This window comes from Triplophysa rosa, linkage group LG14 (genome assembly GCF_024868665.1).
Source record: "Triplophysa rosa linkage group LG14, Trosa_1v2, whole genome shotgun sequence".
Taxonomy (NCBI): Eukaryota; Metazoa; Chordata; class Actinopteri; order Cypriniformes; family Nemacheilidae; genus Triplophysa; species Triplophysa rosa.
The window spans coordinates 6,659,892-6,678,848 of NC_079903.1; the positions used below are offsets into that span (position 1 = coordinate 6,659,892).

Here is an 18,957-nt window from a genome sequence, read left to right on the forward strand (position 1 = left end):
TCCACTTTTGTAGTTAATAAAAAACAGTTGAAACAGTTGAACAAACACAATAAAAACTCTGATCTTTTGAGGTGACACCTTACAGCTACTATAATTTCCTACCCACTGGCAGCTAGCTGTTGGCCCAGTCACTTCAAACTAGTGTCATGACATTAACTTCACCTTGCCGGAGGGAAAAGGGACGACATGTTGACAATGAATAAGTACAGCCACTACAAATATTGCACCAGAGAGTGCAAAACAATTGAATTTCAGCTGAATTAGATGGAGAAAAGAGGTGGGCAAAAGAGTTACGGCTTTCCCCTGTGATTGTGGGCGTGGGGGGCTTTCTAAATAATTCACAGCTGTGGTCACTTCTCCAGAATGCACCACTTTGCACCAGCATCTCCCGAGCTTTACACGTTCACACTGTATGTCTTCTGTTCCATAAACTCCATAAAATCCCTACCAATCCAGCCTTTTAAGTGAATAAATTAGATTTTTATTGTGTATTTATAAAGAATAATACAATTTAATTAAATGTGCCTGCAACACATTGCAACTGTGAAATTAAGTGTGTACATTGAAAGTTGACACATCCGTGTCATCTCCACTGCGATGGATATGCATACAACTGTTGGGTGATTGTGTCACTTGCCCACCAAGAGTGCATGTATTTAGTTGTTTTCCTGGTAAAATATTGTTGAAAAACAAATAAATATTATACGATAATGTACACAATATTAGACATGTGCGTTTAGTGTTGTCACAGATCAGAGTAGATTAACATCAAGCTGACTCCTGTGTGTGACAACATGCCCCTTTTCCACGTGTATAAACACAAATTGATTTTAAAAGTTTACAGAACATGTGACACTTCGTCATGATTCAAAGGCAGCCTGTGGGGGCGGAGACTCGAGTGTGTGAAAGCGCACAGTCTCAGCCTCATTCACTCACTCAGTCTGACTGCTGCCTCACACTGAGCCCGATGCGCGCACCGCTCAATGTTTTGCGTCTCTTTTATTATAAAAACACCAGGATTATATCAGCGCTTTTCAAGCAGGAGTGACAGGGACTAACCATAAAGACTAAAATAGACCTCAGCACGGGGCACCTGAAGGAATTTAGGCTTGTTTTCTGTTCGCACACCCGCGAGTTGCGCTCCGTTCCGGGACAAACTTTATCTATTCCACGGTGTGGTAAAGCTAGAGTTTGAATAAAGACATCACCTACAACATATCGTGGTAAGTTATTCATTATTCAAGATGTTTTTTATGGTCGTTCATGCATTGCATGACTGTTCTGTATTTAGTGTTACGCAGGACTGCGCGTGTCAGTGACTAATAATTGATTATCAGAGCGCCTAGGGCTTTGCATGACTTTATTTTATTTTCCAGTCAATATTGGGTTGTGTAAATATGAGATGTTTAACCATCTCGCTGTATCAAAGTTTTGGGGAGTTTTTGGAGTGCAGTGCGCGATTTGGGTTCCAGTTCACACAGACGCGTTCTTCAGTACTTTACGCGCTCTGCGATCTAAACGCAATTTCGCGTCTTGTGTGAACAGCCAGTTTAATTTTAAGAACATTCGTTTGCATTTTTGACTAATGCTTTATAAACTGAAAATATATATATATTTTTATTTTTACGACTTATTTATTACAGTTATCCAGTGTTTCCGATTCTTGTGACAGTTTTGTTTCTTTGACAGGTGACACGACACGAAAGTGAGAACCACGGTGAAGACTGTATGGAGCTAGACATTTCACGTCCAACCCGGGAAAGGGAATTATTTTGTGACACCTTTGTTTGTCCACCACCCTTTTGGAAGTGATATTTATAACGATTTATCCAGCATGGCGTCCAGTCTGACATACACAGGGATGATCTGGGCTCTGGTGTCCCTGCTGAGCGCAGCTGCCTCATGTGTGGGATTCTTCATGCCCTACTGGCTGCTGGGCTCGCAGATGGGTAAGCCCGTGTCTTTCGGAACATTTCGCCGCTGTTCATATCCCGTCCGAGATGAGGAGAGGCAGGCCACGGTCATGCTGGAGGAGTGCGGGCGCTACGCGAGCTTTCAGGGTATCCCGAGCGTGGAGTGGCGCATCTGTACAGTGGTGACGGGGATCGGATGCGGTCTGTTGCTGCTGGTGGCGCTCACAGCCCTAATGGGATGCTGCATATCAGAGCTCATCTCCAGAACCATCGGACGCGCAGCCGGGGGTATGCAGTTCGTTGGGGGTGAGTAATAAACTGTCAACATGCATAACAAGGGTTAGATTTATGTGCAGCATGCAGACTGGAGACGCTGAATCTCACAAAACATCACATTTAAAAGTCAAAAGACCGAAAAACTGAAGTAAACAAATAAAAACACAATGCGTCTTAGGCTTCATTTATGCAAATATATAGCTGCTGGAACAACAAGAGACCACTCCAAAATTATTTTCAATTTTTCTTAATTGAGTTTTTCTAGGTAGGGTACATGTTGAAGTAAAAATGATCAATTTTGTTTCATTCTGTGAACTACTGACAAATTGAAAATGAATTTTCATTTCCAAATGAAAATGTTGTTTTGTATTTGCATTTATTTGCAGGAAATTGAAAAAAGCATATACGAACTGTTGTGCGATCTTGAATACCGCAAAGAAAACAAGTTAATATTCACGGTTAAACAGCACAATACTAATAATTTTATTAGAATTTGAATATTATTCGAATTAGTTTAGAATCAGAATGAGTATGATGGAATAATCCTGATGTTTTCACAACGTCTGTGTCTTTGCATTCTCTCAGTCTTCCACATTGCTTTAGGGTGAGTTTATGTCATTCCTGAGGTTTGTTGAAATTCAGCAGACACTGGACTGGAATTGACACAATACATACAAAAATGATGATTTAAGGCAAAACTGGAGAGGACTCTTAATTTTTCCCCGTCTGTATAATTTGTTTATCTTTCTTGGTTTTTCGTGGGTGGAACTATATGTGGTCAACAGGTGCCTTAAATTTGTAGAGGTAGAGCATGGTGCTGGTTCGAATCCCAATAAAAGCACCTTAGTAAATCACTTTATAATGTACCTAAGTGTAAATGTAAATGGAGAATTACTCTAGAAAGAATTATAAGCCTATAGAAGGAACTGGCAATATATACTCTGTATATATTTGGCATCTACCTGTATAGTTTGTAAGAGATGTGCATGTATTTATATGCAACATGCAGTTTGTGAATCTGCAAGGACCATGTACAACTTCAATATATAATACAATATATTATACAATGTATAGCATAACTGCACAAAGGTCATAATGAGGTGAGTAATATTATAGCCAACCCAATTAGCCTTAAATAAATAATCAAATTGGCTATACAACTTACAATTTAAAATCTTGAGTAGTGCTGAATTGCTGTAACTTTTATTTTCAATAAAGTTGAAATTGCTTCAACAATTTTAATGATATGTGAGAAGCACATATTGCCAAGACTTATTGATCACATCATCATTACAGTGATAACGCGCACAAACTTGATAGCTTTAAAAATGTCTTTGTTGCAAACATTGTGTGGTTGTACAATGAATGTGAATTTTGTGCATCTTTACTGTAACTTTCATATTGAAACACATCATAGGCAAGTTTCAGCTAAGTCATTCAAATAATAACATATAAGGTCATTATAATTGTTGAAGGTGAGTAATAATAGCCAACCTGACAGCTTTTTAATGTGCATGTGTGTTGGCCATTTTATGCACGCTGTGTCTACATTGTGTTTCCAATGAATATGTGTCGTGTAAATAGCTGCTTACTGATCATTAGGAAAGAGGTCATTTGTTCAAACCCCTTTCCATTTTCTCTCTAGTTCAGTGAACAGCAATTTCAGCCGGTGTAATTCAGGGTGCCTTTGCCCCAATGTGAACAGAATGAGGAAAACCTGATTGAGTTTAGACTGGAACCTCGGGGCTGTAATTCCAAACTTGGTTTGTTTTGTTCTTGCCCACAAGGTGCCTTTTATTCGCTGATCTGATAGCCTTTCAACTCACTGCAGAGAAGGTGAAACAAATACTTCAGGAAATAAAGTTTAATTGCTTTTCCATGGTGGAAATGTCTAGGTCGTGTCTTGGATTGTTGGTGTTGTAAGGATACTTCATCTTCATTAACGCAACCCATTTATCTCCATCTTGCTTGTGTAGACAAACTCATCTTCATTCTCATGAGCTCATCGTCTGTGCAAACCGACATACAAACTGTTCAAATCATGTTACATACATTTGTGCATTAAAGTTTGCCTCTTATCTGTGTCAGGGCAAATTCGACCTGATGTCAGCTATCCAGGTGTGTCATTATTGACACTGAGGCGTCCGCTGTCGCTTCTCAATGAGAGAAATGGCTTGAACGAGAGAGACACAAGGAGGTTACAGGACTGCTGAACGCATCACTTCCTGTTAAGCTGCCCAGACCAGACTGGGTGATGGCTGATGTAAGCAAACGTCATGGTCTTTATCATCAGTTTTACGCTTCAAATCAATAGAAGTCGACAATTAGTGATTCGTTTTTATCCTGAAGCTGACACAGCTTTTTTTTATTAGTGTTTGGATTACCTGAGTAGAACTAAACTCTTCAGTGCTTAAACTCTTCAAACTGATATAGCCGCATGAGTCGAAGCGCAATGTTAAATTAAAGCATGCGGAACAGAACAAAAGAGAAAGAGAGCATTGAAAAGCTCCAGACGGAGGTTAATCGAAAAAGGCCAGGGACCCAGAGAGAAAGGAACAGTACCCTGATGTTAAATCACCGGACCGCGGCTGTCCTCGCCAATTGAGTCCCTTTCATTTCCATTGTGGTGTGTTAATGAGAGCTGTCTGGTGGCGAGGCCTGTGAAGAACGGGCCTTTGGCACGGGCAGAACCTCCCCACGGTTCACTTTGACTCATCTGCTGCCCATTTCACTGATAACAGGACAGATAGGCCCTTTATGTGTCACCAAAACATCTTTCATTAGAAACTCTTGCTCTGAAGCCTGTCTTTGTTCTTTTGAACGTGAATGATGTTTTCCTTTTTGTAACAAAACCCAGAATTATGTCATTTAATCACAACCTTTCATTAAGAATAAATCAGTCCTTGTTGAGGTCGGGCGTTGGAAAATGGTAACGCTTTAGAGAACAGCCCGCAACGCATAATTAAACATAATTTACAACGTAACTAATTGTAACAATAATGTATCTCTAGAGTGCATGTCTGTAGGGAACAATATGCAAAGTTTGTGGAAGTAAGGGATAAGTGTTTACGCTGTAAATTCTGTTTTATCATGTTGTACATACATTGAAGGCTGTATCTAAAGCACTACTAAATTGTTTTTATTAGCATTTGCTTTCAGCGGCAACCATGCGTTGAAGGGGTGTGTCGTATAAGATTCAGTTGTCCAAGTCAGGCCGTCCAATAATAAATGTATAAACAGAAGCTGAATAAATAAGTATAATGTACAGTATATAGAAACTTATCTATTAAACTATTTAATGGTTATATTTGGCTACATTTAAAAAGTCAAAAAAAGTTTGAAACCAGCGATTTCCTTTTTTATAATGTCTTTGGATTACCAGCATGTGTGCTTTCACAGGGAAAGATACTAGCTCCAGATAAATGCATTTGTATGAGTAATACACTTTTCTGGGTGTGTGATGCAATTCATTTAGTGTCATTTGTTTATTTATTTAAGTATCACTTTCTGGACATGTGCCATGGTTGTTTGGACGGTAGCATCTTTTAGGAAGAAATAACAGAACAGGTTTGTCCTGCTGAGTGGTGAAGTCAAAAGTTAAAAGACTTTTCCATGACAGATGAGTCAGTGGGAAAATCCATGACAGTTGTTCATCAAAGAATGCAGATATTATCCTTATCTTTCATGTTTCTTGACTTGAAATGTAACCGTCTGTCTGACATCCCTTTTGACATTTTCTTGGTCATCATGTATCAAATGATTCATTGTTGAGTGCTCTCAAGATTCATATGTGATGAATTACTCATTGTGCACTCTATGAATAGTGCCGAGTAACTTCTATTGAATGGCTGATTTGTTTGGTGTGATGGTTGATTTGTACAGTGTGTCATAGTGGAATAAAATGTATTCGAATTTCCTTTTGAAAGAGTTATATTGTTACATAGGAACCTGAGCCGGTGAGTTTGAGTCTCAAACAAAATCAATGATTTTTTTCCTAGAGAGCAGGTTTCTTTCCGTAAACTTCCACTGATGGGGTTTTAGCACCAAAATAGTACAAAACAGTCCCTATAGCCCACTAGCAAATATATTCTTTCCATATTCACTTATTCTCATGTTGTTTCAATCTCATATGGCTTTGAATATCACATATCTGGATCACATTTCAGACTTTTTATGAAATCAATGAAACTTGATCTTGAGTTGACCCATATGTTTGCAGTGATAAAAGGTACTTCAGCTATGTCATGTTTGGGTGGATTTATAAAAAGATCTCTAAATGAAATAAATTAGCTTGTGGGTACCCACAGGTTTGAACTTTATCTAAATGCTGGAAAACGAATTAGCTTGAGCTACACAGGGGCACTGTGATCATTTTAACATTTTCTGGTTAAGCATAAACACTATGGACAACATCTGTGGTATGAAAATACAATACAATAATTTTGACAATTTGGTAAGAACAAAAATGTGTGCATATACTAATAACGCAAGTCTATGGTGCAAGGCAACAGTTTAAAAGCAATTTGTTTTAGCTTTGTTCACCCAATTCTAGCGATGTAACGATTCACCGTGAGCCGGTTGAAAATCGGTTATAATGAGTGACGATTCAAATCGGTTGAGGTGTGAACTGAATCGCAATACAATTTTTGAACAGCAGGGGCCGCTATTTTCACTGCAAATCTAAACGTGGACATGCTGATATTTCTTAAATGCAAAAAAAATCCAAGAAAAGCTCAGACAGTATTAGTTTGTTTATATTAAAGAGACTTTTTCTATTATTAATTTGTTATAAAATTGCAGTTTAGTTTAGTTATTTGAAATAAAACATTATTTTATTATACAAAGAAACGTGAAGCATTTAAGAAATAATGCAAGGGAAGTTGTTCATTTCTAATTTGTTTCAACTCATTTTGTAAAAATAAATCGTGAGTAAATCATGAATAAATCGCATCATGAGATCAGAATCGTGAATCGCATCGCATCATGAGCTGAGTGAATCGTTACATCCCTACCCAATTCCCTTTCTATTTGTGTTTGAGCATGTGCAGTTTGTCTTTCTCCTCGGCCGTTTGCTAACTCTCTTTCCTCGCTCCTCCTAAACTTTTCAATTAATTAATCGTGTCCAAGAGGTGATATCGCTCTCTGTCCTGGTCTCCAGCCCTCTATTTCAGATCTGCGGCTCTCTTTAACCTTCTCACTCCACACTGCTGACCCTCTTGACTGTTTTACATCCAAACAGTCTCTTGCGGTGGAATGAATATGTAGTAGTGGGAAAAAGTGAAGTCAGGAGTCAGATAACCTGGAGTCCAATCATTGATGTGAGATTGGAGGTGTTGAACCGTTGTGTCCTGCTGTAGGCTACATAAAACACAAACTTTCAGTTTGCTATTCACAAGAAGCATTGGCTCAGACAAGAGAGATATCAGGCCTAAAATTAAGAACTGTTGCCTAAAACTGGAAATGATTACAAAAATATCTCAAAGCCTCAGTCGTAATTGCTTTTAAATTATGAAAGTTCAGCACTGTTGTTATTCTCCTTAGGAATGAGCATCCTGCAAAGATGACTGCAAGAGATAGAAGGATAGAAAAGTTCCCAGCGTGTCAGCTAAAAAAGTACAGAAGCCTCTGGAATGCGCTGAAAAATTGCTTTATAAATTTCTTTGTTCTGTCTAACTCAAAAGAAGATGTTTTGATGAATGTAGGACAGCAAACAGTTCTGGTGCACTTTTGACTACCATTGACATTTTTCCTAGTAGTCAATGGTGTTTGGTTACAAGCATTCTTCCAAATATCTTCCTCTGTGTTCATCAGAACAGAAAGAAAGTTATTTGGAACTCCAGGGTGAGTAAACGATGACAGAATTTTCACTTTTGGGTAAACTGTCCCTTTAAGAGAACGATTCGGACCAGAAATCCAAAGAATTCTGCTGAACTGTATGGCTTGTAAAAAAGGAATTCTGCAAAATTCCACCACATCTGCAATTTTTTTTCATTAAAAAATGTAAATTCTTTCATCATTTATTTACTCTCATGTCATTCCAAACCTGTATGATATTTTGAAGAATGTTATTAAGCCAACATCGTTGTCCCCCCTTGACTGCCATTGTAGGGACATTTCTCAAAATATCTTCTTTTGTGTTCCACAGACGAAAGAGTCATTTACAGGTTTTGAACAACATTAGGGTGAATAAATAATGGCAGAATTTGTATTTTTTGGGTGAACTATAAGCACAGGTCAGATAAAAGGATGTGTTCAAATTTTGCAGAACTCTATCCAATGGTTCACGTACAGTAATTCTTCCTGCGACTGTAACCCAACATTGTTTGATCACTCATGAGGTAGTTGAGCAGCCCGAGAGATCCAGAATAGAAGTGATAAAAGACAGAACTCGTGAAAGCATCGAGTGAGAGCTTGTGGAGGAATGTCCAGCTTCAGCAGAGCTTTGCTTCAGACAGACAGGAAGTCTGGGCTGCTGAAGGAAAGACAGGAAGTGTTATTTCAGCGTTGTGGGCTGTTAAGTCCTTGTTTTCAGCAGCACAGGGCCGAACGCGCCGCACAACCTCACCCTTGGCATTCCGCAAAAAAATGAAGCACGCTGACATGAGGGATTTGTTATTGCACAGCCAACCTTAAAATGAAAGAAGCAGTAGTGGAGAAAATTTGTTTCATAGTTGATTTATGGAGCGTGGTGGCACGTTTCTCTTTCGTGGAAGTTAAGCGTTGGTGAAATGAGAATGTTTGAGGTGAAGGTGAATCATTAAAACAATTGCAAGCACTTTCAGCTGATATACAGTGTAGGAAACTTTTACCTGTAATAGTAAATATGTCAATGAAATCACAGCGGGGAGAGCGATTGAGGGCCAATAGGAATGTATTAAATAATAACCAAGAGGAAAATTATATTGCTCATAGGTTGATCTTTTATGGCTCAAGAGATTTTATGTGTAGTTCTCTTGTGCTTTTTTAAGTATAATCTTATTCTCAGATGTTTCCTCCTATAAATTGAAATAAATCAATTGAAACAACCCATTTGTATATAAAATGTACATTTGCTCAGCATTTACTGTAGACATGTCGGAGTGTTTTTGGTGCTCTTTCCCTTTCAAAAGTCAATAGGGACTGGGGTTGCACAACAAAAAATAACCCCAAAAAGCACCATAAAAGGAGTCCATGACTGTACTTTGACAGTGCCAAGTTTTCAACTCTTCTAAAGTAATTTAATATCTGTAAATCAAAATACAACTTTGTTTTGTCATTTTAAGAGATTGACAGCCCCAGTCCCTATTTATTATAAACGGCCAGGACATTCTCCAAAACTTCTTTTCGTTTCCTTCTGGTTTCATTACACTGTTCTTTTAATTTTACCCTGCGTTAGCCTACTTCCCAATGACATACCACAGAATGACACAAAGTAAATGCGGTAGCTAGTGTAAACTGACAGACGCTACGGTACACAGAGCTCTAGTGAAATACAGTCCTGTCAGCAGCCGCCCGGAGATCCCCGCGGTTCAGTCATCTGTCACAGCGAAGTGGGGGAGGAAGACACTTCTCCCACAACAGTACCTCTCTCACTTTACACTGTCTCTCTCTCTCTCCACCACAAACCATCTTATCCAAACAACAGCAGACCAGGAGCTAACAGCTCCTTAAACAAATTTATGTTGCCTCAGATGAGGACTCTGAAAGTTTTGGAATGGCATTACATTTCCAACTACGTAACCACACTACACTTTCTGAACCCCAAATCATATTTCTCCATTAATAGCCATGTAAAAGTAGTTTTGTATATTTTCCTTGACATTTTCCTTTTGGGCTAGACTGATTAGTCACATAGCATTAAAGCCTCGGGTGAAAACAACTTTTTTATTTAAAGGTCCACTGTATGAGCATCTAGTGGTGAGGTTGCAAATTGCAACCAACGGCTCACTCCACCTCTCCCCCCTTTCAAAGCGTACGGTGGCTGTCACAGAACAAAAATGTCAGGTTTTCACTTCTTTGCAGGAGATAACATATTTAGGAAACGCACTCTGTAGAGCAGTTTGTCCGTTTAGGGCTACTGTAGAAACAACATGTAAGGGGACCTGCGCTGTATGTAGATAGAAATAGCTCATTCTAAGGTAAAAAAACAACGGTTCATTATTTATATTTTATCGCATTTCTTCCAATAGATCCTCCAAAAAAAAACACACACAGGACCTTTAAATCTTGTGCATTGGCATGTCGACAAAAGATATCATCACAGAAATATATTGTCAAACAATATTTGCTATTAAATATACAGTAGTAATCAAAGCGAGATTTTACTATGAAAAAGTTATGCATCAGATGGTGGCCAACACAGACAACTGATATCTATACAATTGAGTAGTTTCCAGTAGGGCTGTGGAAAAATATCAATACATGTAACTATCGCAATTTTTTTTTTCGATAGTGTATCGATAGTGATACCTGTACTATCGATATTTTTTTTTAAATCATGTCATATACATACGGCCAAAAGTAAGTGGAAGCGAGCATATTGTCAAAGCGTGCAAATTAAAAGTCAGAGTAATACAGACTCAAACTTTTATCATTAATTATTCCAAAAGCAATTTATACTATTCAATTCATATGATTTAGCTTTTTGTCTCATGCATTTTCTTATTCCAAGAAATTTAGAAGAGACATCTGAGATAATGATACTTAAATGACAGAGAACTCCATGAACTCTCCTGAAAAATCAGAGAGCAACTATTGAGCAATTAAATGTTCCTCAGTTCAACATTGATGATGGAAAGAAGCCATTTTGGCATCAAGTCCTGTGATGTCTGGCCAGAACCCAGCGTTATGTTAAGGAATAAACTCTTGTGTTGTGCGAGTAGTGGAGGATTTGTCAAGGGGCTTTAATATTAGTCAGAAATTACGCTTCTTCTCGCATACAGTAGATGCTTGTGAATTACTAGAAAGCAAGAGTGCAAAGAATGTTTATTGCGCTTGTTTCTAATTGCTCAAAGGACTTTATGGAGTTTTCAATTACTTTTTTATTATTTATCAGCTGTCTCTTATAAATGTTTCTTCTAAAATTCCTTGGGAAATTTATGTAGACTAAACTCAAAATAATGAGGCTAGCAAGATCATTAGTTGTGTTTGCTAGAGCAAGTATTCATCATCACTATTACTTATTGCCAGTGTTGGGTGTAACTAGTTACTAAGTAATTAGTTGCTGTAATTTAATTACTTTTCCCTTGAAAAAGTAAAGTAAGGGATTACTCTTGTTTTTTCTGTAATTTAATTAGTTATTTCTGATGTAATTAAACTAAATACTGTGTGTAATATACAGTATGTGTGTGCAATAGTGGAATTGACATCAAAATTCAAAGTCTAACTTTAAAATCTGTGCTTTAATGTATAATTCTCACATTTGTAATACTTTGGTCAGTTAATGAGGGTACTTTTTGTAGTTTTATATTATTTATTTGAATGAATTAAATGAGCCCTTTCATGCCTATCCTTGAATCACTTAACTAATCAAGGTTGATGTAGGATATAGAAAGTAATTAGTAATAAATAACTAAACACTTTTTGGAGAGAGTAATTTGTACAGTAATCTAATTACACTATTGAATATGTAATTAGTAACTAGTAATTAATTACTTTTTGAGAGTAACTTACCCAACACTGCATTGCTCATGTTTAATATTAGATCTACACAAAGTATACTGATCCACATGAGCACGTAATAGCTTTTCTCTGTAATAACTATTATAGTGTTGGCATTAAAGCATTATGAAGACGTTTTAGAAAGCAATATCTGCTGACTCACTGTTTTCCTGTCAATTCTTCAACCTCCACATACAGCAATTCAGCTCTGAGTGGGACGCTAAACTTATTGAACTTCACCCTGAGCTCCTCACACCTACAGTTCCTACTATAAAACCAGTGTTTTAGTTATCAGTTTAAATATGTTGTGTATTCATGCATGGGGGTGGTATAAGTTTGCCATCTGCTTTTGGAAGAAATCAATAGTTGATTCTCAATAGTTCACCTTTGAGTCAGAGTCGGTGAGGGGCGGGGTTTAAAGCATAGAAATGCTTTACAAAAATATATTGTGGATTTATTTTGTTTAGGAGTAAGGTTTGATTCTTGAGACACCCATGCACTTATAATAAAAGGATATTGTTTTTTAGAACTCCACCACCTGAGGTAAGCTATTGGTGATTGCAATAGTGGGAAACTGAATCATTTCTCTTTTCTCAAGCATCATCTCTCTACTTGTTGTCTGCTGGTTCTCCGAAGTCTAATCGCTGTTAGACAGCAGTTGGGTGGGCTTGCGATATTACGGGATCTTGCTTCCATGGCAGCAGGAGGGCACAGACGTCTAGTGGGTGATCAGCAGTTGGAGTGTCGCACCCTATTTGCGCGCACCTGCCGCGAGTCTACATTTAAAATAACGAATATGCGCGTGGAAAAGACGCGAAATATAAGACGCCTTTTAAGGCACCCTCTTAAATGTCATATAATCTAATGTAATGTAAATTGCTGATTTGAAATGCTGCAAGCAACACACTTAAGTGTCATCATGCACATAATCAAAATAGCACTTTTCATGTGAACCGCTCTAGAGACTCGATGGCTTTTTACAGTTCGAGTGATTCTAGTTAAATTAAAGTAAAAAATAAGATGACTTGATGATATTACCTAAAGGAAAAGTTGTTTTATAAAAGATTTAATGGATATTTTGAGAAAAGCAATTGGGTCCATTTTGATTCCATGTTACAGAAACTATTTAAGAGTCTCTGAGTTATGATATTTTTCTATGGAAAAACCATGTGAATCTTAAATTTTAGCCAAATAAAACAGACAATAGTTCATCTATTGTACCGAGTTTCTTCAGTCCTGAAGTACAGCCAGCGATATGGAGATTGAGGCTTTGATTTCAGTCACTCAATGTCCTGATCGGTGTTGTGGAATGACCTGTATTTATAGTGTGAGTGAAAACTGAGACACAGTCTTTCCGTTTCTACCCTGTTTTTCACCTGTCTAAACTGATAAGCACTGAACAATGCCCTCTCTCTCTTTCTACTGGTTGTCTATGTACAGTTGATTTTTAATCTGTTTTTCACATCAGCTCAAGTGTTCCTAGAGTTGCCCTTTGGGAGTGTTTCTGACCACCGGTAAACGGTATTTGACTGGTGCGATTGGGTGTCGCAGGTATATTTCCTGACCTTACCTCGCACCAAGTGTTTGAAAACAGCATCAGTAAACAATTTAACTGGAGCATTTGGATCGGATTTTTCAATGAACTGTCAATCAAATCCAACAACTGCCCCAAGATTGCTAGTGGCAACCAATGGTTAGCGTGCTGTGTGTTAAGAAACTGTCACGTTTGATGCTCAAGAGACCGTTTATTCGTGACAATAGAACACAGCGGGAAGAAATGCATGGAGAGGCATATTTGTGTCAAAACCTGAGGAGGCATTGAGGTTTTGGGATTGTCTTTTTATGTGCTGTAACTGTAACAGGTTAAACCTGAATTGCTCAACTCTAATGAAACAGCTCGTAGCATTATTAGAGGTGGTGCTGAGAAAACTGTAGCTCTTAATATTATGCACATGCCTCAGAGACACGCCAAAACATGTTGATTTTGATTTTTTTTAGTTGTACAGCTACAAGAATAAACCCTTTCAGAAGTAATAAATCTCTAGTTTGGTTGTAAAACGTGACATCTACCATCTCATATGCTTGACGGAAGTTGTAGTCTTTATGTAGAAACTTGTTAGCAACATAGCATCTTGTTGGTGAATTAAACATGAAAATTCTCATAATTTTGTCAAGTGTCTTGTGACTAAACGCATATGAGAACCAGGCACAAGACACGCAACAAAATGTTGAAAAAAAAAAGTTACATTTTCTCCCGTTTGTAGGTCACAGCGGTCATATCTGATAAAATACTAAACCTGCTGTAATGAACATAAAATATCACATGCAAAATTGGGTAAAAAACTGAAAAGTTAAATGAACGTTCAATCACGTAAAATCATACACTGTATTTCACTGCTACTGTACTTTTTTTACAGATATTTCACGTATAATGTAAAAAAAACTGTCGTTTTACAGAAGTGTACAGTTTTTCTACAGGGTTTTTAAAATACAGTAAAAAACTGTCAATTTACAGAAAAAGACTGCTAATTTTAAAGAAAAACATGTCATTTTACTTGAAGAAACTGTTATTTTACTGACGCTCCAGCTGCCAGAAAATTACAATTTTTACAGAATAATTATTACAGAGTATTTTTGAAAACGTAATTCCAGAAAAGACTGCAAATTTACAAGAAAAGCATGTAATGCTACGTGACTTTACTGGCACTCCAGCTGCCGGAAACGTACAGTTTTTTTACAGTATTTTCCTTGACCCATCTGCCATGTTAGATCTTAGATCTTCATTCTGTGGTTGCCATTTTCATGAATAGTATGCACAGTGGTGTTTAATATTTTCCTGAAAAGAAATGATCTATGAAGTCAGCACAATTATTAGCAGAATTATGGAAAACCTTTCACTTCACGCGCATGTTTATGATGTCATAAAACAGAGTTTAAATGTCAAGTTTCTGCAAAGGTTTCTGTGATTATAATGCAAATTCAGATCACACTGAGAGCCTCATTTAACAAGCGCCACTCAGACAAGTGCCTTTTACTTGAGATGAAATGTTTTTCTCTGGCATAATTTGGTGCTAGCGTTACGCAGTTCATCGCAAGACAATGTTGGCACTTAATACCGGCTTGTTGTCACTGCAGAAACAAACCACTGGTGCTTTTCATTTGATCTGATATGTTGTGAAACTGAAGACAACTCTTAATATTACACATCCCAGAGAAAATCATTAGGGATCCGTTTGATACTAAAATGAAGCCTCTGATGTACTCCATACTGTAACTAAAAGATAACACTAAAAGCTTCTTGAAGTTGATGATTCAGCAAATGTTAGCCTTTCAAGGTATTATGGAAATGAGTCATTAATAAAACTGATGTTATTTCTGCACGGATGTGCACTTGGTGGTGTTCGAAGCTCAGATTTTATAGTACGGGTGAAGATATGATCATTAGCTAATCTGTCACTCCGAAGAGAATTCCATTAGCGTTACTTTAGCATGCTAACCCTTCTGCTCACCCTGCCAGACGGTTCACACCCATCTTAACCCTGACACTACAACTCATCTATCACTGACAAAGAGCTTGACACTTCTGAATGGAAATCAGAATCGAAATGGATGCAGGAAATCAAGTTGGTCATGACCAGAGAGGTCAGGACTGCTAAAAAATACATGGAGTTTTCCTCTAGAATCTAAAGAAACTGTTTTGAATGGGATGTGTTTTAGACGTGTTATTGTTAGAGGCAAATTGTGTTGGAATTTTGAATGTATTAGCAGCCTTTATCATGATCTTAATAAAGGTTATATTAGTGTAACAAAAGCAGCTTTTAATATTTAAACAATATTTAAGATCCATTTTAAAAACAATGTTTTATTTAATAGTTATAAAATAGCATGAACGATGTTATGTAAATTTTGTAAAAATGTTTTAAATGTTATGGGTAGTTCCAGTTCTGGATCTTGTATCATGTAAAATCATTATGCATATAAGTTTGATATTTTACAGTTATTAAATCACTTAATAAAATATTTATATGCTTTTGGCAGACACTTTTATTCAAATGATTTACGGTGAATTACAATCTACACTCTTGTTAATTAATTGTTTATTTATTTTAATTAGTATAAGTAATAATAACATAAATAAAATAATATTAAATATAATATTAATCATTATTAACTACTTATTACCATGAGATCAACATGATAATGCATTTTTTATTTTAACACATTTTTATTAGCAAGACATGTACAAAGAGCATTTACATATTTTAGGATTCAAAACAGCATTTCTACTAATACCCACAAATAGTAAGCAACTTCGTGGAAGTTTCCTATTTTGTCTTTAACTTGTTGAAAAAAGAATGATTTCTTTTTTTCTACCCCAATTGAGCAGATTAATCCCAGACGCCAACAGCTACGGCCCTTGTCCCAGCATAATAAGCATTTACACTGGCGCTGTTCTGGATTTGGCCTCAGCGATAATAGCTCCCTTCTCTGAGACTGAGAGATAACCGTGAGGTGAGATGCGGTTGGGGAGGGTGGGGGTGACTCTAAAGCCGTGTTCTTATAAAGGCCATGATGCACTCAATCATGGTGGGCAACTAACTGGGAAGTTTGGTGCTAAAGGGCTGATAATAAGAATAAAAGGACACTTGGGGTCTCGGAGCCCTTTATAATGCCTGGGGCCAGCCTCATTGTGGGTTTTGCGTTCCACTGAGCCATATTTCATTTATTTCCAGCCATTCAATTTCCCCATTGAGATGGTTTACGGAGGCCACAGCTCAGGTCAGTTTCTTGTGGGGTGGTGGGAGGTGAGATATCACAATGGAAAATAGAGTTAATATTCTATTCTGTGCCGGCATGCTGACTTAAACACTTTTGGCACATGCATATCAATGTGTTTTGCATTTGTTGATAGCGTTTGCTTTTACCGTCTTGCCTGCAGGGTTAGAGTTGTGTTGTAACTGAGCTATGGGAATGAACAGTGCTTGGACTCGGGTAGGGAAGTTACTTGGCAACCAAGAGACATTCACTGGCCTTTTAGCAGGTCAGAAGCCAGAAGTCGCTGATGGAGTCGATCATATAAGTGCCAATTGCATGTAGACGGTCAGCCAGGCACGGTGACCTTGAATCACCCCAACGGAGCGAAGACGCACGGACCATGAAAGACGCTAACAGTGATTGACCCTGTCCTAACTCTGTTGCGCAGTTACTCTTATGATCAGTAAACTCCCACATTCTTGTTGAATCAGTCCTGCATGCAACACAATCAGTTTTCTAAAAGAACTACAATATCAAGAGATGGACTCAATGGTGAGATGTACAATGGTAAGACTTGCCACTTGTGATAATTAAACATTTTACTTACCAGCGAAGGGGCCTGATGTAAAGACATTGTATATCCCTGCTGTCCTTCTTGTATCGCCATATTAAATCATTATTATGAGTCACCCTTTATGTTTGTCACTGGGATTTTCAAATATCTAACCAATAAAGAGTATTGTGCTTGTCAACTTTGACCACAGAGTATTAAACCATTTAAGTGCAATTATGTACAGTGTTTTTTCCATTTCCTGAAAAACAGCGAATGTGGACATACAAGGTTTAAGAAGGACACAACAATATGCAATTTCTGTATAGGTAAAATCTGTTCTTAGAAATCACAAGTAATTTATTAATATGTGAGAGAAACTGTGGGTATCCAGAAGCATGTTTATTAGCAGCAGCTGTCAATCATAGAAGTGGGCGATTACACTGGGTCTTTGTGTCCAATAAAAAAGCTATTATTTTTTTACTTATAGGATTAAAAAACATGTCGAAAAAGGTCGTGAGGGGTCAATCTCTAAACTTGGTCATAACTTTGAACCGTAATTCCTGGAAACACATTTTTTATCCTCTGAATCCTTGGCTCATGACATTTTAAATGCATTCAATATGACCCTCTGAAACTTTTACAAAACTTGTACAACAGTTTTCGTCCAATTTGAATGACACTTGGTATATAGTGTTGTGGAAAATCAGTCTAAAAACTTTGAAAAAACTTCACAAATGAAGAAGGTCCAGGTGTCAAGAGAATTAAACTTTTACCAATCAGGTAAGGTCCTGTTATCTCTTATTTTCTTTTGCCAATCCCTTTTCGTCTGCCACCCTTATTTCCTAAGCAACAAGGTATGGTTCTAACTGTGGCAGACCAATCGTATTTTAGGTTTTTAAATAAATTTACATACAATAGGTACGCTTACTTTTCTCCATGATACCAGTCCTCGAATGTTACAGAAAAACATGTTTTTACCAATATTACTGGACCAAGACCATTACTATGAATACTCATACACATTGGAAAGTCCCCAGAACTTGTGCAAGCTTTTAAACAATGGTTGGTTCACTTTTAGGTCAAAGTGAACATTTGACATTTGACCTCAGACATTACTGGATGTTCAAGGTGCTCAAAACCATATAAAGTGCATTTGTGTAAGTAATTATTTATTAGATATACTGATTTCAATGTCTTTAGGTATAATAAAACTGTAATATCATAAAAGTGCAACAATTCGTTAACAAAAGTGTAATTTATGTATGTTGGCTACGTTTCCTATGAATACTCCTTAGTTAAACATAATAACGTAACATAATTGTGGTGAGTGAAGTATTGATTATGGTGTGCTTTTATTTTATACTATAGTGAAAATCCATCATAAGTTCCTTAAAAGTACACAATAATAGCATCTAGCAACACTCTGGAAAAAATGTATGAAATTCATGTTGATCAAATCGTTCTCGTATAACACATCAACATAAATCTTCAAAGATGTCTACATCTATTTCCCCTTTTTCTGCAAAGAACTTTAGTAATATAATAACAGGCCAAGGGACAAAAAAAAAAACGTCATGACCCCTTTAAGTGACTAATAAAGAAAGAATAAATAAAAAAGAATAGGACATTCGAGACAGAAAAGAATGTTTCTTTTTCCCACTATTGTTGAGCAGTTAATATGTACTTTATACCACAACCCTGAAAGACCAAACCCAATCACATACAGTACACAAGGCAAACCCATGAACTGTACACTGATTCAGTCTATTACAATTGTGTGTGCTTGCGCAATCCTGCTATTCCTACTTTTGCGTGACTCCG

At 37.2% G+C, this 18,957-nt stretch overlaps 1 protein-coding gene across 1 annotated transcript in view; it reads left to right on the forward strand.

Annotated features, from left to right (window-relative positions):
- The first annotated feature begins 922 nt into the window (after positions 1 to 922).
- The window catches only part of LOC130564708 (LHFPL tetraspan subfamily member 6 protein), a 68,256-nt gene continuing 50,221 nt past the window's right edge, over positions 923 to 18,957 (forward strand). Inside the window, exons 1-2 of the mRNA XM_057351043.1 lie at positions 923 to 1,223; positions 1,690 to 2,219. Of these exons, the coding sequence (XP_057207026.1) occupies positions 1,835 to 2,219 (385 nt within the window). The 5' untranslated portion in view covers positions 923 to 1,223; positions 1,690 to 1,834. The remainder of the gene's footprint in view (positions 1,224 to 1,689; positions 2,220 to 18,957) is intronic.